The sequence below is a fragment of the Rhizophagus irregularis genome, chromosome 7 (genome assembly GCF_026210795.1).
Source record: "Rhizophagus irregularis chromosome 7, complete sequence".
Classification (NCBI taxonomy): Eukaryota; Fungi; Glomeromycota; class Glomeromycetes; order Glomerales; family Glomeraceae; genus Rhizophagus; species Rhizophagus irregularis.
The window spans coordinates 1,464,163-1,488,504 of record NC_089435.1 but is presented as its reverse complement, the minus strand read 5'-3'; the positions used below and the strand labels follow the sequence as shown (position 1 = coordinate 1,488,504).

Sequence of the window (24,342 nt, the reverse complement as noted above, 5' to 3'; positions counted from 1 at the left end):
TCTATAACGTAATTGTTGTTCCATTTAAAGAGATCTAAGCTCGTATTGTGGAAAAATTTGTGGTTGATAATTATAGGATCTTTGATATGCGTGCGTCCCCGCATTAGCTAGTTCATCAGCTTGATCGTTAAAAAAATTATTACTATGTCCTTTGACTTTTGTAAGAAGACATGTAAGTTCTTTGACTCTATAAGGTAAAAAATTAAATCCCATATCAAAAAATTATTTTGTTTCAATTTGCGTCGTGGACTAACGACGGGAGAGTGTAGTCGATGGTAATAAGTTGTTATACAGTTGGCCGAATCGGTATAGATAGTAATCTTGCGGTTGAAAGGAGAGACTATTAACGCAATCAAGAAACCCATCGCTTCACTTTTGGTTGATGACGGGAAGAAAATAGTTGATCCTTTAAAAGAAATATTGGGGAGTCGGCATTGGGAGGTAAAATATATTAACTATGTAAAATATATTAACTATTAGATAATAGATATATCAGTCACATGCTCTAGTCTTATCACGTGATTATATTCCGGCACAAAGCTATATTGATTTCTTAAAAATATTTGGATTTATATTCCTTGAACAAAACAATTTCTTCGTTTAAAATAGAAGAGTTTCAACAGTTTATTATAAGAAATGAGATATTAAAATTATTTAGTAATAGTAATGCGACGTTCATTCATCTTTATATTCCACGATATATTAATTATCAATTACATCTCATTACAGAAGCTGAACGTTGCTTTCAAAACTTGAATTTCTTCATTGTAATGCTGATATGATTCCTCAAAATGTTTTAAAAGATTTAACTAGTATATGCAAATCAATCAAAACACTTAAAGTTTATGTATATTACTGTGCTGATAATTCTGGAATCATTAAGTTAATTGAAGTATAAAAAACCTAAATGACGTTGGTTTCAATCGGTATTTATTAGAGTTTACGTGACAGAATAAATGATGTATCATATGCAGGTACTATCCAATATTTGAAAATTGACTGGACTCCTATTACTGGATTTCTGTCACACCTTTGTAAATTTGTCGAGTTTAGAAATTTGCAGTATACCAATTAGGTATCTCTTGGTAAATTTTAAGAATTTTTTTGGGGGAAATGAAAAATGAAAGACACCCTTTTATAAGTTCAAAAAAATCAATTCTTAAAATATTATATGATATGTTGCAATCCATCAGTTTTAGAGAGATTAATTTCTCATTATTCAATTCAACTCAATGAGATAAATATAATGTGCTATATTTGGATACTTCCGTGATCACTAGATGTTAGGGTTATAGAAATATTCCCCAAAATTTATTGTTAGAATAATGCTAATTTCTCACGAATTGGCTCTTATTATCATTTTTGAAAAATGATAAATTTGTGATTTATTGGTTAACAATCATGTGAATGGACGCATGGATCTTCACGTACCATCATGACACAATTGACACATTATGTTAATATTTATTACACAAAGTACACAAACTTCATTAAGTATAAATAAAAAAGGAAAATTTCTCACGTCATTTTTTTTAATTTTTTTTTAATTTTAAAAAATGTGGTATCTCGACAAAGATATACTTTACCTAATATTTGAAGAAATAAAAAATGACAAAAAAACGCTTCATTCATGCCTTTTAGTTAACAGAACCTGGTGTGTAACAGCAGCTCCACTTTTATGGAAAAATCCTTGGAAGTACGTTACCATAAAGTCAAAGATTTTACTATTTAATGTAATAATTTCACATTTATCAAAGGAGTCAAGAGATATTTTGAAAAATCAAGGAATTAATAATCTCATTACAGAAACATATCAGCGACCTTTATTTAATTATATTTATTTCTGTAAATATTTGAGTTTATTTTTTTTGGAAAACGAAATTTCTTCAAAAAATTTTGAAAAATCAAAAATGTCCATTATAAGAAATGAGATATTGAAATTATTTATTAATGGTGATAAGAAATATATACATATTTCTATCCCAGATAAATTTGATTGTCAATTACATCATATTACTGGTTTTGAACATTGCTTTTCAGAACTAGAATCCTTTTATTGTCGAGGTAATATTGATCAAAATGTTATAGAAGGATTGGCTAAAGTATGCAAATCGATTAAAAGTTTAAGTGTTGGTATTAATTCTAATAATTTTGGAATTTTTAAATTAATTGAAGTACAAAAAAACTTAAACATCGTTAATCTCATCCATCGTGGTAGACTAAAGAAAAGAAAAGAATCATTTAATAAATCTCTTGAAGAATCTTTAATTAAACATGCTAATACTATCCAATATTTGAGAATTGAATGGAAACCTATTACGAGATTTCTTTCATATTTTGTAAATCTATTAAATTTAGAAATTTACTTACCTTATAACATTATTGATATTAATCAATTAGAAAATATATCATTGCCTAATTTAAAGACTCTAAGAACACGAAGAGTCACACCTAAAGTTTTGGCAAATTTAATTGAAAATACAAAAGGAAATCTTACTGAAATTAGTGTACTTTATAGTGATCGTTATGATAATAGTGAAATGTTTATTCAAGCAATTTATCAAAATTGTCCAAATCTAAAATATTTTCATCTGTCACTTATTAATAATAGTAATTCACTTATCTCAGAATTTGAGAATTTATTAATTTCTTGTCAATTTTTAAGTGGATTAGTTATTAACGTATATGATGAATATTATAATAAATTTAGTTGGGACAATTTATTATTAATATTAGCTAAATCATCACCGATTAGTTTGTTTAAGTTTAAATTTTTTTCTAGCACGATAATTAAATTATTCGGTGGCATGGTATTATTTTTTGATAATTGGAAAGATAGGAATCCCATATTAATAAGAGTAGGTGTTGATAATTATATTCAGAGCGAGCAAATGAATGAATTTATCAATGAATATAAAATGAGAGGAATAGTTGAAAAATATTCCATAGGTTTTGGTGTTAGTGGTTATGAAAATTTTGAATGGGTCTAATTCTATTTTTGGTATATAATAAAATGTCACAATTCACAATAACAAAATAGATATAATTGTAGTGTTTATAGAACAGTGCAAAATATGCAAAAAAATGATGGAAATTCACTTGTTTCATGCGATGCTCTGACTTGCCATTATTTTTTGGTTCTTTTTTTTAAAAAATTTTTCATTTTTTTTTCCAAAACTGAATTTTTTTTTTATTAAATAATCCTATTGTTTCGGTCTTCTAAGACCGATTTTTTTTTATATAATTTTTTTCGATTTTTTTTTTTAAAAAAAATTTTTTTTTTTCACTTTTTTGGACCAAATTATTGTCTTTTTTTCAGAATTTTTTTGGTATTTATTTATTTTTTTTTTTTCGGATTTCTTTTTTTCCGGAAATTTCCCTTAGTTTTTTAAACTGATTTCTTTCTTTATCCTTTTTCTTTCCCCAAATTTTTTTTAAATTTTTTTTTATTTTTAAATAAAGAAATAAAATATTATATCAAATATATTTACAGAAGTATTATTTTTTTTTAAAAAAAAATCAATATAACATGTAGGAAAATTAATCGACGTTGATAGAAGATGATCAAAATTTTTTCAATTAAATTGAACGCTGGATAAATAGTTTGATTTTCAAATTCATAAAAATCATATTTTTATAATATTTTATAATTAATTAATTGAAGAAATTGTTGATTTAATAATAGATTATTATAACCAAATCCATATCCAAAATTCTCTAAATAATCATCAGATTTTTATTAATTCGAATGGTTTAGTTAAATTAATAATTTATCAAGTAAAATGAGTATCAAAAGAATAATAATAAATGAAATGAACAGATTCTAATACATTTAATTGTTCAAATATTTTTTTTTCCTAAGTTATAAGTTTTAAAATTGACGTAATATAAAATAATAAGAAATAATTATAAAATTTATAAAAATATTTGTACTGTAGTATTTTCATAATGCTAAAGTTTTTTCGAAAATACTTCTAAAAAATTAATTTTATTGATAACTTCTAGTTACATTCTTTTTAGGAAAGGTTAGTTATTTTATCCGTTTTTTCAAAGCTTTATAAAGAATCTGAAAAATAATTTTTTTAACATCCAATGCTAAATTATTTACTTGATAAATTGTAATTTGTAATATTAGCATAAATTATTGACGATTATTAAAATCGTACAGACATACAGTTTTCAGAAGGTAACAAGATCTTAAAAATTATTATAGGCGAAAATTTTCATCATATATTTCATTTATTTGTAAAGAGCAAATATCAGTACTATTGAATAATGACCCATTTTGTAGGGCTATTTTTACCTTTTTGACTTACTATATATCAACCTCCTCAGAATTTTCATAGATAAGTTTCATTAGTAAATTTTCTTTCGCTATGATAAATGTGTAAGCAATTATATTTAATATACCATTCCTATCTGATATTTTAAAATTACCACTCCACTTTATAATTAATTCCGAGAAAATTTATGAAACTTACTGTTGAGCTTTCATAACTTTGCACTTTAATATCATACAACTTAAATTCCTCCACTTCATCTTTATATAAAACTAATTCCACATAGTTTTCAGAATTTCTAGTAGCCAAATACTTCACTCTTTTCTTTTTCATAATCTATTTTTTTATACAAGATAAAATACCTTGTCCTTCTATATTTTTGATCAACAATTTCTTAATAAAAGTATCTTAAGAATTTTTCAAGAATACTTCAAATCACTCATTTTAATGTGAAGGCACAAATCTAAATATTCTAATCTAAAAGGAAGGATTTGTCCTAAATTTTGTAATACAATTGAACTACATTCAATATTATTTTCCCTATTTGTTATCTTGATTATAAGATAATTAAGACTTTGTTTCAAATTTTCAATCAGATCGAATGATAAATAAATAATCTGATTTTCAAATTTTTAATCAAAATGATTTAATATTTTTACAATATTTTATAACTGATTCAAATAATAGTTCATTTTGAACTCCAAAGTAACACCAAAAATTCTCGAAATATCCACCACATTTTTGTAATAATAATTGATATGATTCATCAATTTGTGATCTCATTTATAATTAAAGTTTTTAATTTAAATGGTCTATTTAAATTAATAATTTGTTGAATAAAACTAGTATTTAAGGAATAACAACCCTATAAAAAATGTTTGTCCAATAAATATTCGGAATGGGGTCAATTTTCCGTACACTCGCACGCTATTATACAAAATATTTGTTACAATTTAGTACAAGATGCGGAGATTGAGAATTTTTAACCACATAAAAAACGTACAATATCATGATGAATGTCCAATAAATGTCAAGTAAATGTTCGGAACGGGGTCGGTTTTCCGAACAAAAAACCGAACAGTGTTTGGACAATATTTTTTATAGGGCAATGTAAGAGATGAACAGATTCTAAAACTTTAAATTGATCAAATATTTTATTTAAATTCATTATATCTTTAAAATCAACGCAACTTAATGTGATAATAGTTAAAGTGTTTAACAATTATAATCTTTTATTAATAATAATGATTGATATAAAAGAAAGTCAATAGCATTTAAAGAAATTTTTTTTTTTAAGATTTTGATGTAAATTAATTAATTTTATTAATATATAATATTTAGTTGTAATATATTCATCACAACCATAATAATGACTACAAATATAAAGGTTTAAATTTTTAATATTGTGAATAAAATTTGGATTTCGTATAATTAATTTTAAAATATTATCAAAATGAAAATCCCAATGATAGAGCTCAATATCAAAAGTATGTAAATTTGCCTAGATAATAACCTTCGAATTAATCTTTCAAAATGATCAAACTTAATTAAATATCTTGTTTCAGGTTTCAATTTCAAAGTTTTAAAAGCATCTATAGACCACGCAAAAATAGAATTATTAATCTTAATGTATTCAAATATTTTATAAAACTAGGATAATTGAAAAGTGTATTTGAAGGTAATAAATTATCCTTCAATTCCATATTCATTTAATTTTGTTTTTAAAGCTCCATTTAAATTATGTAAATAAATTTCAATAAAGTCATAATTCTTGTAGGATTTGAAAATGGGTTTTCCCAGAATAAAAAGGTAACAATCGTACTATAGAATGAAAATAATGTGTAGATCCTTCTTTTTTTGGATAATTCCAGGCGACCATTACGTAATTCTGTGCTTTGAAGAGATAATATGTGCTGATCTCTTGTTACCTATTTATATATTTTCCCGATAATAGTCGTACAATTCATGTCAATTAATAGTAACAATTGTAACGTAAAAAATTGCTGATCCGCATGTGATAGATAGAATTTCTATAAAGATTATATAACTATGCCATTCATCAATTTAAAATAATAATTGTTTGTTGTAGCAATATAGGCTCAGAAAATACAATATATATATATATATATATATATAAGAAATTTGCTATTTGGATATTTTTTTTGGATAAATAGTCTCGGTTATTGCGTCTAAAAAAAAATTAAAAAAAAAAGATAATAGTGTCGGGACTCGGGGTAATGAGTGTCAGAAATGATTTATCGGGTTGAGTCGATAATACACTTTGTGCTAAGATACTGAAAGCTTAAAAAATAAACTGGTATTTAAACACTTGAAACCACACATGAATCAAAGCCACACTGAATAAAGTGTTCTCAGACCTCTTTAAAGCAATAAAATGATATTTCAAGTCACTCTATTACGTATATAACGGAAATATTTAATTTTATTGAATTTTCGCTAGTATCAAACTCATTTTTTTTTATTTTACAGTTACACATACAGTATAAAATCTAATTACTAATAAATTAAATAAGTAAAAAGGGAAAATGCTTTAATTGATTGCTATAAATTTTATTTGTTATGGTAGTTTTAATGAGATTTATCCAATTAATTTACACATTCTCGAACAAATATTATTTAAAACAACATATTAAGTACTATGAATTTATTTATTCATCTTATACATAATGGCTAGCCCCTAGTTACATTGATTCTGGCTGGTGAACCGAGTCCGATTGATCAATTTTTGATTTGTGATCATTTGTAATCATCCGGACCCATATCTTCTGTAGTCATTCATGGAATCCGAGCCAATTTCACATCGGATCCAATGGGAACCTAGGCGAAAACTATACATAATCTGGTTTGTCCATTCCTGATTGGTCAGCCAGAATCACATTAGGAGTATACACGTGATTTGTGGTTTGCTGCGGATGATAAGTGTCAATCATTACGTGCTTGCGTAACCCGTGATGAAATTAGTGAATGTGTGTTTCCTGTGTGACATTAATTTTTCGGAAAAACACTTCTATTACACCAACTGTTGATCGTTACAACTTTAACCTATCTTAGTTAAAAATAATTGTTTTAAGTTTCAACTTTATTAAAAGATGTCTGATTTTGAAAACAATGAAAATAAATTATTTTACCAGTATCAAATAGCAGCAGAAATTGGTGATAAAGTTGCAATGTTTAATTTAGCAATATGTTATGTAAATGGAGAAGGAACAGAAAAGAATCTAGAAAAAGCCTTTTATTGGTATCAACAAGCAGCAGAGAATGGTAATGAATATGCAATGAATAATTTAGCCATATGTTATGAAAATGGAGAAGGAATAGAAAAGAATTTAGAAAAAGCCTTTTATTGGTATCAAAAAGCAGCAGAAAATGGTAATGAAGTTGCAATGAACAATATAGCCATATGTTATAAAAATGGAAAAGGAATAGAAAAGAATTTTAAAAAAGCTTTTTATTGGTATCAAAAAGCAGCAGAAAATGATAATGAAGTTGCAATGAATAGTTTAGCCTTATGTTATGAAAATGGAAAAGGAACAGAAAAGAATTTAGAAAAAGCCTATTATTGGTATCAAAAAGTAGCAGAAAATGGTAATGAAGTTGCAATGAATAGTTTGGCCTTATGTTATGAAAATGGAAAAGGAACAGAAAAGAATTTAGAAAAATCCTATTATTGGTATCAAAAAGCAGCAGAAAATGGCAATGAAGTTGCAATGAATAATTTAGCCTTATGTTATGAAAATGGAATTGGGACAGAAAAGAATTTAGAAAAAGCTTTTCTTTGGTATCATAAAGCAGCAGAAAATAAGGATAAAAATGCACAATTTAAATTAGGTTATTGTTTCCAATTTGGAATTAGTATTGAAAAGGATGAAGTTAAAGCCTTTTATTGGTATCAAAAAGCAGCAGAAAATGACAATGAAGTTGCAATGCTTAATTTAGCCATATGTTATGAAAATGGAAAGGGAACAAAAAAAAATTCAGAAAAAGCCTTTTATTTTTATCAAAAAGCAGCAGAAAATGACAATGAAACTGCAATGCTTAATTTAGCTTTATGTTTTGAAAATGGAAAAGGAACAGAAAAGGATTTAGAAAAAGCCTTTTATTGGTATCAAAAAGCAGCAAAAAAAAATTATGTTAAAGCAATGAATAGTTTAGCATTATGTTATATAGATGGAGAAGGAACAGAAATGAATTTAGAAAAAGCTTTTTATTGGTTTCAAAAAGCAGCAGAAAAAAATTATACTAAAGCAATGAATAGTTTAGCAGTATGTTACGAAAATGGAGAAGGAACAGAAAAGAATTTCGAAAAAGCTTTTTATTGGTATCAAAAAGCAGCTAAAAATGGTAATAAAGATGCCATGTCTAATTTAGCCTTATGTTATGGAGAAGGAATTGGTATTGAAAAAGATGAAGTCAAAGCCTTTTATTGGTGTCAAAAAGCAGCAGAAAATGGTAATAAAGCTGCAATGTTTAATTTAGCCTTATGTTATGAGAAAGGAATTGGTATTGAAAGGGATGAAGTTAAAGCCTTTTATTGGTATCTAAAAGCAGCAGAAAATGGTAATAAAGCTGCCATGTTTAATTTAGCCTTATGTTATGAGGAAGGAATTGGTATTGAAAATAATGAAGCTAAGGCTTTCTATTGGTATCAAAAAGCAGCAGAAAATGGTAATGAAGTTGCAATGAATAATTTAGCCTTATGTTATAAAAAAGGAGAAGGAACAAAAAAGAGTTTAGGAAAATCCTTTTATTGGTATCAAAAAGCAGCAGAAAATGGTAATGAAGTTGCAATGGATAGTTTAGCCATATGCTATAAAAATGGAGAAGGAACAAAAAGGAATTTAGAAAAAGCCTTTTATTGGTATCAAAAAGCAGCAGAAAATGGTAATAAAGTTGCAATGAATAGTTTAGCCATATGTTATGAAAATGGAAAAGGAACTGAAAAGAATTTAAAAAAAGCTTTTTATTGGTATCAAAAAGCAGCTGAAAATGATAATGAAGTTTCAATGAATAATTTAGCCATATGTTATAAAAATGGAGAAGGAACAGAAAAAAATTTAGAAAAAGCCTTTTATTGGTATCAAAGAGCAGCGGAAAATGGCAATGAAGTTGCAATGAATAGTTTAGCAATATGCTATGAAAATGGAGAAGGAACAGAAAAGAATTTAGAAAAAGCCTTTTATTGGTATCAAAAAGCAGCGGAAAATGGCAATGAAGTTGCAATGAATAATTTAGCAATATGCTATGAAAATGGAAATGGAACAGAAAAGAATTTAGAAGAAGCCTCTTACTGGTATCAAAAAGCAGCTCAGCAAGGAATTAGTAATGTTCAGTATAGACCTAGATTTCTTTATAGAATTGGTAAAGTGAAAAAGGTATTAGAAAAGCACGTTAATTGGTCTAAAAATGCAGAAAAAGAATGTTTAAGTGCAAATAAATGGATTGAAAATGCTCTAAAATATGAAAAAGTTAAATTTATATCTTATAAAGAACTAAAAAATACAGAACGACTTTATGCGGGAGGATTTGGAACAATATCAAAGGCAATTTGGACTAAAACTAATAATTATGTTATTTGTAAAAAATTAACTAATACAACTTATATTAAGAATGATTTATTAGATGCATTTATTCATGAACTAAAAATGCATATGCACCTTAATTATAGTGACAGAATTATACGTTGTTTTGGTATTAGTTCAGGTAATTTGAAATATTTATCTACATTGCATTTTTATTTTTTATTTTTTTTAAAGATTTCTTATAAATTTTTTCTTTAGATCCAAAAACAAATGAATATCTTCTTATTATGCAATATGCCAATGACGGAGATCTTCAAAATTATCTCAAAAATAATTTTAAGGATTTGACATGGAATGATAAGAAAAAATTAGCATTTCAAATTGCAGATGGATTAAATTATTTGCATAATGAAAATATTTTACATAGAGATCTTGTAAGTATTAGTATTTTTACCTAATATCATTATAGTACTAAATGTATTTATATAGTTTACTTTATTTTAGCATTCTAAGAATATAGCTATTCATGAAAATAATGCTAAAATTATGGACTTCGGTATTTCAAAAAATCAAAATAATCAAACTTCAACAGCATATGTTGGTAATTTTGGTGTTGTTGCTTATATGGAACCAAGACGTTTTGTAGATCCAAATTTTCCATATACTAAATCTTCAGACGTCTATAGTTTTGGTGTATTGATGTGGGAAATTTCTAGTGGATATCCTCCATTTAAAGATAATGATAATAAAGTTGCACTTGCTGTTTCTATTAGTAATGGTGCTCGTGAGGTTACAATTCTAGGTACCCCTAAAGAATATGAAAAACTCTATAAAAATTGTTGGAACCAAGAACCTGAACAAAGACCAACTATTAATGAAATATTGGATGAATTTGAAAGAATGGGTTTTGTAAATATTGTTACTAACAAGTTAGTCAAAGGTATTTATTTATTATTCACATCCATATATTTATTTTTATTACTAATATATTGATGAAGATAAAATAAAACTGTTTATTAAAGGTAGTGACAATTTAACTTCAGAATTGCAAGCTAGTGCCGAGTCTATTCAAATTGAGTCTACTCAAATCTCTTTAAATTTACAGAGTAAGTTTATAATTCTTTGCTTATTAAGGATTGATATTGAACTAATATTTTTAAATATTTTGTTAATTTAGTTTGACCTGAACAATATATAATTTTTGTCATAACAACGTTCAAGCAATTAGATTTTCGAAGTTACAAAAATGCAAAAATAGACGTGTTTTTTCCATTTTTAAAGGCTTGATAAATAAATAAAATTAAAACTGAACATGCATTTAATTTAAGATACTAACCAAATCGCCAAATATTCATGCAATATTTTTTAAATAATAGAATAATCTTAGATTAATTAAAATTTATTTAACCATTTTGCTTATCCATTAAAAAGAATTTACCAATTGTAAGGAATATAAGTTTCTTTTTTTGGTTTAACTGTTTGTATTTCATAAACTACTATGTATCCATCTTTAATATACAATATTACAATAATAGAATTTTTTTTTAAATAAATACTCTGATGATTTTATAACAAGACAGTAATATAAAAATTGCATTATATATGAAGAACTTTTGACTTCAAGAGTCTTCATGTAAAGCGTCTTATATCAAGATATTGTAGCACGATTTGACAATCAAGGGTTTTGGATATCACACATTCATAGATTGTTAGATAATTTAGTTTCTGTTACATTGGATGTATATTCTATATTATTTAGAGGAAATAATTTTGATCAATATGTTGAAATAATATTTGACTTATGGACAGTAATGAGAATGTTTGGACGAAAAAATTATGACAAAGTAATGTTTGCCTTTATATCTGATATTCAATATTGGATAACTATTCAACACCCTATCGTCAATACTCTTAAATCTCAATTGCAAATGTTTGATGAATATCCTGTTGAAAACACAGTTTAGTTTGAGGGAATACATCTGGAAGAGTAACAGCTGGAGAATGGTTAAGGCGGGATGCAATAGGACCCAGAAATACAGGTTCAAGTTTGCGTGCAAATCAGCAAAAAAAAAATATGAAAATCTTTTTTTATAGATAATTCCTGGTGGAAAGGTATTACCTTCATAATTCCGGCCCTGAAAAAATGCGTACAGCTAATAGTAATTTTTTTTTGGCCGCCACCTTACCTCTGTATATATATTTCGGGGACCTGATGCAATTTTTATTGATTATCTTTGGAATGATAATGAATTTGCACAGTCTTTCACATCCAAAAAATCACATCCATATACAAAAAAGAATGTGGACTTAATCCACCAAGCCAAAACAAATTTTGTGATTACTGCAGTAATACTTCTAATAGTTATGGATACTTTGCTAACAACTTAAAATTTTTAAATGTATTTAAAATTAATATTACAGTGCATTATATACAAACCATGTTAAGATTCTCGTTATTGGTCTTGTAGGAACATTGTACCATAGCTTTATAATACATATTGTAATATAAATTGTTAAAATGTATCATTGTAAAAAACTTATTGTACAATCTATTGCTAAAGTGCTATTACAATATATTGAAATTGATTACCTATTAATAAACTTTAAATAATGATAATAAAACAGTTTTAATGTTTTATTTTCGGAACCTTTTTGACTTTACCATTTAATCTAGCCAAGAATCAGAAACCCGTTCCTACAAAAAAAGAAAGAAGGAAGCATTAATAAAGTTTCCCAATAAAAAAAAAGTTTCAAAAAATTCCAACTTGCCATCCAATCCATTCAAGTAGTAGAAACCGTCTCAAAAAACGATAATAAAAACGTTTTTAGCTTGGTTCATTCCAAAAATTTACTTTCAATCTACTAATTTCGCACTTGTACAACATAAAATCCATTATCATACCGAGAGATAATGAAGTCAGAGGAGAAGATAAAAGATGTTACTATAATTAACGTCTTTTCATAAGGGTTCCGAAGTCAGGAGTCCAATGATACAAAAGAAAATCAAAAAAAGAATAAAAATTATTTTGAATTTTTTTTTTCTGAAACTCAGTCACTTGAGAATCTGTTGCTACCGAATTCCCTACAAAAACCAAGTTTCGAATATTTTTTTTTCGAAACATCTAGGATCCCCTATAAAGTAGGAAAAAGATTAAAAACTGGTTTCAATTTTTAAGGATTTGAATTCATTTTTTTGAAACTTATACGTTTTGACATACACGAATTCTATGACTATCCGATAGATTGGATCTGGTTCCAAGTCCGAAATCGATTTTCCTACAAAAAAAAGGAAAAGAAAGATTAAAAAAATGCTTTATTAAAGTTCAAATTCTTTTTTCGAAACTCTCAAATGGGAATATGGTGTCCAGATTTCCTGAGCTGATTTCCCTATAAAAATGGCGAAAAAAAATAAAAGAAACTTTTATAAAAAGTTTAATTCCTTTTCAAAACTTGTCTGTTCCAAACGCCTAGACTCATCTAAAAATAAGAAAAATTGAGGCCGATTTCTCACCGAGATCCTACGTGTCCATACCATCTAAAAAAAGGAGAAAGTAAAAAATTTAGTAACCATTTTAAGACGGAAATAAAGAATTTAAATAAATAATATGCTCACCAAAATCCCACACACAAACAGCCAAAGAAACGCCTAAAAAATATTAAGCAATTAGAAACTATTCATTAAAATAAAAAAAAATTCAAGAAAAAAAAGGGAGAATCTTCCGGCAAAAGAAATTGAAAAAACCACCTAAGAAAAAAAACTGAAACGTTTTCTAACGTTTCGTTGAAAGAGTTAATTTAAAATAAAAGTAAATACCACTCATCGAATCTATGTTCGAGAATCACCTAAAAAAAACTGTTAGTAACAGTTCGTTAAAAGGCGCAGTAAGGAAGAAAAAAATGAAATCATCCAGAGAAATCTGAAAGAACCATCTAAAGAAAAAGAAAGAAAATGAAAGTTAGTAACTCATGATTACGCTACCTCTGGCAACATATGCAGTATTTAATGCGGAAAATTAAAAACTTCGAGTTTTTTTTTGTTGATAAAGTAAGCGACACCTTTCATTCTAAATTTATACACAAAACAAACATTGTGTATTTATAGTAGTACAAATTACCAGTTCCCTATCATGACAGAAAAGTTAACGTGAAATTAATCATCGAAAAAAGTCGATCACAAGGATAAATTATTTAAAAGGAATCGTTGCAATAAATTATCTTAATAATAATTATAGGTAAATACAAATATTACAGAGCGCAAAATGAGGTACTAGTAATATATTCTCTTTTATTTTGTTAATTCCTGCTGATACAAATTTAATAAGCTCAATTATATTCAACAACATTCATCAACCGAATTATCAGCTTTAGTATATTTTCCTATTTTAGTTTAAAACAAAAAAACGTTATAAAATTGTTGGCATGAAAAACTATAGATACTACTATTTATTGCATGCGTAAATAATGAGTGAATAAAGTGAGTATAAAAAATTTATTTACTTTACTTACATAAGTGTCTTTGAATTGTTGCTCTCTTTTACTTCGTTATCATCTTCACCACATCATCAATGTATCGACATACAATTCGAGCAAAGTTGCTACTACTTGACAAACGAAAAAATAGAATCGTAATAAAAAATTTAGTTGCCAAAAATACATACTATTTTTTTCCAACCGTTCTATAGACAGTGATACCAAACAAGTTAACTGCATGCACATGAATGTTCCACCAATACGTTGCAAAGTGATACCTTAGGTCAACACAAAGGAAAAACCCGACGTTTAACAAAGAGGCAAAGGTATACATCAACGAAGCATGAAATACGTTCCAGAGGAGTACAATTAGTTTGAGCCAAAGTTCTGTAGTCATCAACAGTATCAATGGCTTTACCGGTGTCAGTACTTGAAACAGATTGTTATAAAAACACCAGAATACCAAGCACCCTGAAAATTTTTCATTGTATGTCTCAAGCATTATTTTCTATCATCTATGTGAGTGGAATGCTTTCGTTTTATTTCAGTTCCATAAGTAGTGGACCACGAATGCCGTTTGTTTTGAATAGAACATAACTCCCAAATCTCTCAAGCCATAAACATCTGATTTCATCGTAACTACCTTACTGAATGATTATTTACTGCAGATTTATGAAATGGCAAACGATGGCATAGATAAGACAAACCGAAAAATAGGGGAGAGTTCAGTTATCCAAAAAATGGGATTTTTGTAAGAACGGTTGTAATTTCCATTAAAGTTGCGTGTACCTCACGAATTATAAGGAGTTTTGTGACGTGTCCGCACTTGCAGTACAAATGCCCGCCTAGTACGAGTCCGAGACCCAGGATAATATACCGAAACCTCTGCTTCATACCCAGAGGATAGTTTACCTGAAAGAGATACTCCGGAAGAACTTGAAGAGACGCGTAATAGTTTTAAGTCTTATGGTAACGGTTAACGTAATTAAGAATTACACTGTATAGTATAAAGATTGCTCTAAAGTCCCCTCATTTTTGTCCTATTTGTATAATAGTGGGCTTTGCCCTGAATGTGAGCTTCGCTCAGTTACACTCTTGCCACCCTTTGGACTAAAGTCTCAACAACGCCTGGTAATTATAATAACATATAAATGTTTGTTTAATATCAATAACAGGGTCGTACATTATTACTTAGGAAGATGTACCTAATATCTCCAGTGAACGTCTTACTTCTCAACCACGCTCTCTCAACCACGCTTCTTATTCGTTCATTGTTTATAACAATCAATTGTAAGTATGAATGTTAATCCATGCGGTCATTTTTTTTAGGAATGAATCCCAGTATTAGTGAATATTATAAGGAATCTAGGGAACGGCTAATTACGCCGATAATCTGTCACATGTTCTGAACGGTACACATGGATAGATGAAATGTTATTGATAACTGTTTTTGTTCTCCCATCCAAGACTCCAAGTGTAGTAGAGTAAAATTTTATACACCTAAATTAAACATTATACTGCGCCCTAAAATTAATAATATCACTATATGTAATTTTTTTTTGAATAATTTAATGTAATATATTTTTATATAAATAAAGCTCTGCCACGATGCATTATTACAAAAACTACGATATTAAATCTTTTTGGTGATATGAGGACTTTATCCAAAGAAATATAAAATATAACAATAATAATCATAATAAAATTTAAATATAAATCGTTAATTCAATACATATGAATTCATTGAATTTCATACATTGGTTGACATTTATTATCGTTATATGGCAAAATCGCACTTCTGCGTAAAAAGCTTTTTGGTATGTTAACTAGCCAGCTTTAAAATCAAAGGTGAATGACATAGCCTAAGATAATACACTTTTATTCTTTTACCACCGACTTTTATGATTATATGTTCATGTTCATTATAATGAGTAAAATAATAGGGTGCCTATTTATTTCCAACTAGTAGTAACCGCAGGATTATTATCTTTTAATCAATATACATAATTAAATTTAGAAGTTTGCTATTCATAACCATTGGTGTTCGTTACCAGTAGTCTGTGATCAATATGATATCAGATATCATCTGATTAGTATTATATACGCAGCAAATAATTTATCTCACGGTATCTGTACCATGCTCGTTAATATATTTATTTTGACTAATGATGATAGACTTTTTATTCCAGTATTTATAGACTTTTTACCCATCTTTTTAAATAAACACCACCCAGAAGATCCAGAAGATAATATAAATTTATTCAACGAAGTAATCAATTGATAATCAACGTGTAACATACGAGACTATTATCACGCTATACTGGTGACGAATTACTTCGCAGTAATTTTCTTAATTTACGTAATAAAAAATACTATTATAATTTATAATGAACATATAGATCATATTCGTGAAAAAAATATAAACAACGACTATGTGTTGAAATAACTTTTTTTTATTTCACAATTAATTTATTTGATATGAAAAAATGATGGTTTATATAATAAAAATGATAAAATAATTTTTCTTTTTATCTTTCTTGCATTCTGTGCCACACATACATTATTGTAGTACATTTTATCAATAAAAGTTTACACTATAGCGTAAGATTTTTATCTAATACACAAGATATAAATTATATAAATAAATGAAAAAAATTTATTTTTTCGGGTTTGAAAAAGAGGACCAAAAATAGAAAAAAAAAATTTTCTGAGTTTTAAAAAAAAAACTGAAAATAAAAAAAAATAAAAAAAAAGGTAACCGGCAACATGATATAGTTGATATACTGTAGCTGATCGCATCATCCTTGGGGAATAAACAATTAGTATCATAATGAAAAAAAAAAAATCCGAGTCAAACAATTGTATTGTCAAACAATTGTATTATGCAAGATACTAACTATCTTATTATTAGTCACTGTGTATTCGAAAAAGTATTTATATACCCTCAATACCCCTCTTTTTTTTTCATCGTCTTTTTTTTAGTCAATTAACAATATTGTATATACACAATATATACTTTTTTCGTCTTCTTTTTTCGAGGTCTATCTTTTCTCTGCCTAGGCTTCTCTTTATTAGGTCTTCTATCTATTAGGACCTTTTCTTTACGTCTTCCTTTAGAGTGTGGGAGTGTGGGTTGGGTTTATGTGTGGTGTTTTTATAATCTTTTTTTCGTCTTTTTTTTAGGTCTATCTTCTCTCTGTCTAGGTCTTTTTTTAGACCCCTTTTTTTCGTTTCATCATCTTTTTTTTCACTTCGTCATCTTTTTTTTTGCTTTATCATCTTTTTTTTCGCTTTGTCATCTTTTTTCTTTCGTTTCGTCATCTTTTTTTTCGTCATTTTTTTTTTTCATCTCTTTTTTTAGGTCTATCTTCTCTCTGTTTAGGTCTTCTCTTTATTAGGTTTTCTTTTGGCCCTTTTCTTCACTTCTTCCTTAGGTATGTGGGTTGAGTGAGTGTGGGTTTGTGTGTGGGAGTGTGGGAGTGTTGGTTTGTGTATGTGGTGTTTCATTTCATTTTTTTTTTGTCATCTTTTTTTTAGGTTTATCTTCTTCCGTCTAGAACTTCTTTATTAGATCTTCTTTTAGGCCCTTTTTTTTACATCTCTCTTTTAGGTATGTGGGTTGGGAGTATGGGAGTGTGGGTTGGGAGTGCGGATTGGGAGTGTGGGAGTGTGGGTTGGGAGTGCGTGTGGTTTGGGAGTGTGAAAGTGTGGGTTAGGAGTGCGTGTGGGTTGGGAGTGTGAAAGTGTGGGAGTGTGGGTTGGGAGTGTTGGTGGGTGGGAGTGGGAGTGCGGGTTGGGAGTGTGGGAGTGTGGGTTGGGTGGGAGTGGGAGTGCGGGTTGGGAGTGTGGGAGTGTGGGTTTGTGTGTGGGTTTGTGTATGTGGTGTTTCATTTTATTTTTTTTTTCGTCATCTTTTTTTTAGGTTTATCTTCTTCCGTCTAGAACTTCTCTTTATTAGATCTTCTTTTAGGCCCTTTTCTTTACATCTCTCTTTAGGTATGTGGGTTGGGAGTGTGTGAGTGGTGGAGTGTGTGTGTGTTATGGTATTTTAACTTATTTTTTTCGTCTTCTTTTTTTAGGTCTATCTTCTCTCTGTCTAGGTCTTCTCTTTATTAGGTCTTTTTCTTTTAGACCCCTTTCTTTACGTCTTATTACCGATGCATAAATCGATTTATAATATTTTTTCTTTCTTGAACATAAAATCTGATGGTATTTTTTGTTTATAAGCACATATAATTAATTTTACATTTTATTATCTTTTTTTTTTTGCTTTACGTCAGAATTTAATGTTTAAATATTTGATTTTATGAATTTTGAAAAATAACAATATGTTTTAATACTTTTAAATTTTTAATTGAACGTCAAATTTGTATTTACTATTTATTAATATTGTTTCGTTAATACTTATAAGAAATTTGAATGAGTAATTTTTTGGATGAAGTGAACAAGATATATAAGTTTTCTATAAATTTAATTTTAAATATTTTTTATAATATTGATTATATTATAGTCTTTGATTTAAATCAATTTTTAAAATTATTTGTGATAAATATGTTAATAGATAAGTAAATACAGAATATAAATAATGTAAAAAAGTTATTTGAATGAAATTATACAAACTGGACCAGCGATAATAAAGATTAATTCAAAAATTAATTGATCATAAAGATATACAATTAAATGAATCAATGGCTTTAAAATGTTTAAATATTGAATATTGTTTCATATGATGCCCGTGTTTTAGTTAATTAAAATATTTTATCAAAATCTATAATATACTAAAAAAATTACCTAATGTCTAGCACATGATTTGTCTGCGCTTGAACTATTCGTATTCATGTTGCTTACTAATATTTTAAATTATTTTTTAATTTCCGGTAATTGAAGTTTTGTTAATATTAATAAGTAATAGACAATTAACTTATTAAGTTAATAAATTGTAAAATTTTTAAAATTAATATCACTCTTCTTTTACGATTAGTATTTTTTATTTTTTAAACAATTTATTTTTTTTTAACTATAGATCATTTAATAATTTTTTTTTATTTTTTTTTATTAGTAACTTTTTATTATTTTTTTTAATAGATCGTTTAGTTATTTTATTATTTTTTTTTTAACAACAGAATCATTTAGTAATTTTCATTTATTTTAATAGAAGTTTTTATTTTTTTTTTATTTTTTTTTTAGGATTTTTTTTCAATTTAGAAATTTTTTTTCCAACAATAGATAAGAAAAAAAGAAAAAAAATCAATTAAAATATTTTTTAAAAAATAAATAAAAACAATTTTCAGAGCTTTCGAAACTTACTGATCAGAGTCCAATCAGACTTTGTCCTTTCTTTATGTTTGGTAATTGACATTTACTAATATTAATTAGTAATAGTTAGTTCCCGGTTATAAAAAAAAATTTACTTTTCTTTCTTTTGCTTCCTGGTAACTGGCGTCATTCTAATATTATTAAGTAATAGTTCTATCGATTTTTTTTAGTAATAATCAGATATATAGTAATAATTAGTGTTTTTTAAAAAATAAATATAAACTAACAATTAAAAATTACTATTATCACAGAATTGCCCATTCAACCTTGCTATTTGAGCTAGTATAATGAAATTTATTATATTATTAATTATAATAATTATTATTAAATAACAATGATTAGAAAAAAATATAGTAAATCTACAGTTATGTATTAAAACAACATTTATTTGTAAAGTAAAAATTCATTTCTCTCCTAAATCTTAATTATTTAATAATTATATGTTTAAGTAAAATATATTATAATTAACATCAAAATAGAAATCAAAATAAAAATCAATATATCGCAAAATAAAACAAAATAATTTGCACCCATTAATAATAAATAATATTTAAATATTTAAATAGTGATTTAACTAAAGTACTTTTTTTTTTAATCATATTAAATAAAAAAAAATAGTAAGAAAATATTAATATTAATTTAATTTAATAATTAATAATCATATTGTACCAATTTATTAATCCGGGTTGATCATTTTATTTATTACAAAACAATCTTTTATTATTTTATTTATTATTTAAATAAAAACATAGTATATCACTAGAATTTTCATCATCCAAAATTAGCTTAATTTCCAAAAACAGATTATACATTTTTTTATTATTTATTTTTATTATTAATCAACTAAATAATAATGAAAATATAATTATTGTTTTGTTTTTTTTATTTATATTATACTACTAATAATTTATTAATAATCATAAATTAATTAAATAATAAAATTTATTATTATTTAATATTTTTTTAATTAAATAGTAAAATCCGCACGTATATAAACAACCTTTATTCACAAAAAAAAATTGCAAATCAGATTATAAAACATATTATAAAACATATTATAAAACAGAATAGAAAACATAATAGAAAACATATATAATATATAATATATAATGAAATAATTTCATATAACAAATAATAAAATAGTATAATATTAAGAAATAAACTTTTATGTTGAAATAATCCTTTGTATTTATCCACTAACTCATAAAAAAATGATACCCTATTACAAGACAATCATTTGACGAATTTAATTCGCCTATTACAGATACCCCAATAAAGGGAGTTGGCTTGAATATATATCATATTCACAATTGAGTAATTTTTTTATCTTTGTGATTTATATATGTTATATTTTTCATCTTTTTTTATTTTTTTTTCATATTCAAAGATTCTTTTTTTAAAAAAAATTATATATATAGAATAAATAATGCAATTTTCATTCATGAATAAACAACTTCATCTAAATTTAATTGGAAATCTCTTTTTACATTTTTTACATTTCCAATTTTAAAAAAAAAGATTCTCTGAAGTTCCTTATGGATATCACTTAAGATTTTTATATTTTAAATTTTCAAATATTAGTTTCTGTTAAGCTTCAACATTTTTTTTAAAAAAAAAGACAATGGAAAGTAATAAGCCTTCGTAAATTTATATTTAGCGCGCTTGCGCACTTTGGCGATTTGTATAACAATTTCTGCATGCGCTGATCAATTGGTATTATTCCGATTGGTCACTTTTTTTTGAATGATCACGTTAATAATTGGCATAGGTAACCAATCAGTTTACCGTAAACACGACTTTTTGTACTCTAACTTTTTATGTTGCGCTAATTATTTTAATGAAACAAACAATGATTATTCGAAATTTAATTTTATTAAATTGTTTCACTGCAATAAACTTGCGTAACTTGTGTAACTTGCGTAACATTAAAAAATAAAATTATAATTTTTGATATATAGAAAAGAGTTAACGGTTAAACGATTTTTTATAATACAAAAAAAAAATAAATAGATGAATAAATAAAATAGGTAAGAATTACAGTGCTGACAAACAAGTCAATTTTCGAACATTGCATCACACCTAAAGAACTCAAATTTTATAGGATAATTTCAGCAGCTATTATTGATGGAATTTCTATATAAGTTTAATACGTAAAAATTTCATGTGAAAAAAACTTAGTTTTATAGCACCAATATTATGGTCTGATAGATAGTTTTACACGTTATAATTCCATAAAGCGTAGCATATTTAGGGTAAGATATTTATCATAATTATTAATACTATTTTGTTTTATTTAATAAAGAAAATATCATACATACATAAATATATTAAAATTATTTCCTAAATAAATTTTCTGTTCATAAAATAATTATATATTTAAACTAATTATCCCGCTTATCACATCAAAACACAAATTGAATGTATGATTATATTCATCATTTAATAATTATTTCTAAAATTCAATGTAAGCATCAGATCTTCTTTGAATCCACTCAAAATCTTCAAATGCAGAACCATGTGAATCAACATAATATCTTTTAATCATTTCTTTCACTTTATATTCTTTAATTAAATTTTCTAATTGTTGTAATTCTTGTTGTTTTTGTTTTCGTTGTTCAGCTCTTGTAAAACAATACATTGGAATAATATGTAAAAACATTGGATTTCTATTTTTCCAATTATCAAAAAATAATTTTAAAGTTTCCAAAGAAATTATTCTATTAGAAGAAAATTTAAATTTAATTAAACTAATTGGTGAAGATTTTGATAATATTTTAAATAATTTATCCCAATCAAATTTAATAATATGATCATATATATCAACAACTAATCCATTTAAAAGTTGACAATTATTTAATAAATTTTCAAATTCTATAATATTTCTAACAGATAATGATAATTTAAGATATTTAAGATTTGGACAATTATGATAAATTGTTGGAATAAGTTTTTTATCATTAATACCTTCATAAAGTATACTAATTTCAGTAAGGTAACCTTTTGTATTTTCAATTATATTTGATAAAATTCTAGATGGAACTTTTTGAGTTCTTAAAAATTTTAATAATGGTAAAGATAATTTTTCTAAATGATTCCAATTTATATCTCTCACTAAACTTAAATTTATATCTAAACTTATTAAATTTACAAGATATGAAAGAATTTCTGTATTAGGTTTCCAATCAATTCTTAAATATTGTATAGTATTAGCATGTTTAATTAATGATTCTTCAAGTGGTCTACTAAAAGATTCATCTCTTAAATTTATTGTATGATCAATAAAATGAACTTCCTTTAAATTATTTTGTGCTTCAATTAATTTAATTATTCCAGAATTAATACTATACATAATATCAAATATTAATTTTTTAATAGATTTACTTATCCCTGCTAAACCTTCTAAAATATATTTATTGGTATTTGCATAACAACGAAATGATTCAAGTTTTGAAAAACAATGTTCAGCCCCTGAAATACGATGTAATTGATAATCAAATTGTTGAGGAAAACAAAGACGTAAAAATTTTGTATTTCTATTATTATTAATAAATAAATTAAATATTTCATTTCTTATAATAGGTATTTCAGTTTTATCAAAATTTTTAATATTTTTTATTGAAACTATCATACTTTTTAAAAGATGTATATTTAAATATCTCCAATAACTTATATAATTAAATAATAAAGGATGTTTATATGATTCAATTATATCTTTAAAAAGATCGATTTCTTGTTTCTTTAAAAAATTTCTTGATTCATTTGATAAATGTAAAATTATTATATTGAATAATAAATTCTTTGAATTATCATTTAAAAGATTTTGTCCAGGATTTTTCCATAAAATTGGTACCGTCATCTTACACCAAGTTTTATTAACTAAAATACATGAATGAAGTGATATTCTATCATATTTTAGTTCTTCTAATATTAATCGAAGTACGTCTTCAACTAGTGTTGACATTTTTTTTTCTTTTTTTTTCTTAAAAAAAGACAAAAAAGGGTTTGCCAAGCTATTAAAAAATCAATAACTTTTTTATTTATATTTAATATAGTTGGCGTATTTGGTGTAATAAATACACAACAGATCTGCGTTCAATGAATTTTTGTTTTAGTAACAAAATGAGCTTTTTCCAAAAATTTCTGATTGGTTACGATCTTACCTGCATGGAGATTTACGAGAATCACATGCTTTGACGATCACATGGTTGATCGATAGGCTTTTTTTATTTTCTAAAAAAAAAAAATATATAAACATTTAAAAAATTATGTGGTTCAAAATGAAAATAAATTTAATACGTTCTTTACTGCCTTTATATCTTGCTAGTATCATAACTTTGAAACTTTTGATATTATTCTATTTCTTTAAACCATAAATAAAAGTAAGAATAATATCTTACAATAGATACATCAATGATGAATGATCGTCTATATGTTTGATTATAATTTCCCTTTTTGTTTTAAAATAAGGTTACACATATACGGGATAACTGAATAAGCTTTTGTAATATAAAATAATATGTGACACTATACATGTAGAACAATAATAAACCATATCTGAACAACAATAAACAATATAAGCGCATAATACTGTGTCTTGTAAACTATGAGGTATATAAAACAATATCATATATATTCAATAATCTTTTAAATTGAAATAAAAGAAAAATTTTAAAATACATACAGTAAAAGTATATAGAATTTAAATGTATATATATATATAAAATATATTCATGCTG

At 25.8% G+C, this 24,342-nt stretch overlaps 3 protein-coding genes across 3 annotated transcripts; 2 read left to right on the top strand and 1 right to left on the bottom strand.

Moving 5' to 3' along the window:
• Positions 1-1,910: 1,910 nt before the first annotated feature.
• Positions 1,911-2,990, top strand: OCT59_027130 (uncharacterized protein; the record flags this gene model as incomplete). Its single annotated transcript, XM_025328517.2, has 1 exon — positions 1,911-2,990. One exon carries the CDS (start codon positions 1,911-1,913, stop codon positions 2,988-2,990), a length of 1,080 nt encoding a protein of 359 aa, XP_025166324.2.
• Positions 2,991-7,390: 4,400 nt separating this feature from the next.
• Positions 7,391-11,002, top strand: OCT59_027129 (uncharacterized protein; the record flags this gene model as incomplete). The annotated part of the gene is made up of 5 exons (XM_066136741.1): positions 7,391-10,001; positions 10,079-10,254; positions 10,325-10,760; positions 10,843-10,926; positions 10,998-11,002. The coding sequence occupies 5 exons, from the start codon at positions 7,391-7,393 to the stop codon at positions 11,000-11,002; spliced, it is 3,312 nt and encodes a 1,103-aa protein (XP_065993200.1).
• Positions 11,003-22,058: 11,056 nt separating this feature from the next.
• OCT59_027128 (uncharacterized protein) lies at positions 22,059-23,588 on the bottom strand (the record flags this gene model as incomplete). Its single annotated transcript, XM_025332850.2, has 1 exon — positions 22,059-23,588. Exon 1 carries the CDS (start codon positions 23,565-23,567, stop codon positions 22,059-22,061), a length of 1,509 nt encoding a protein of 502 aa, XP_025166322.1. The 5' UTR covers positions 23,568-23,588.
• Between the last annotated feature and the right edge of the window lie 754 nt (positions 23,589-24,342).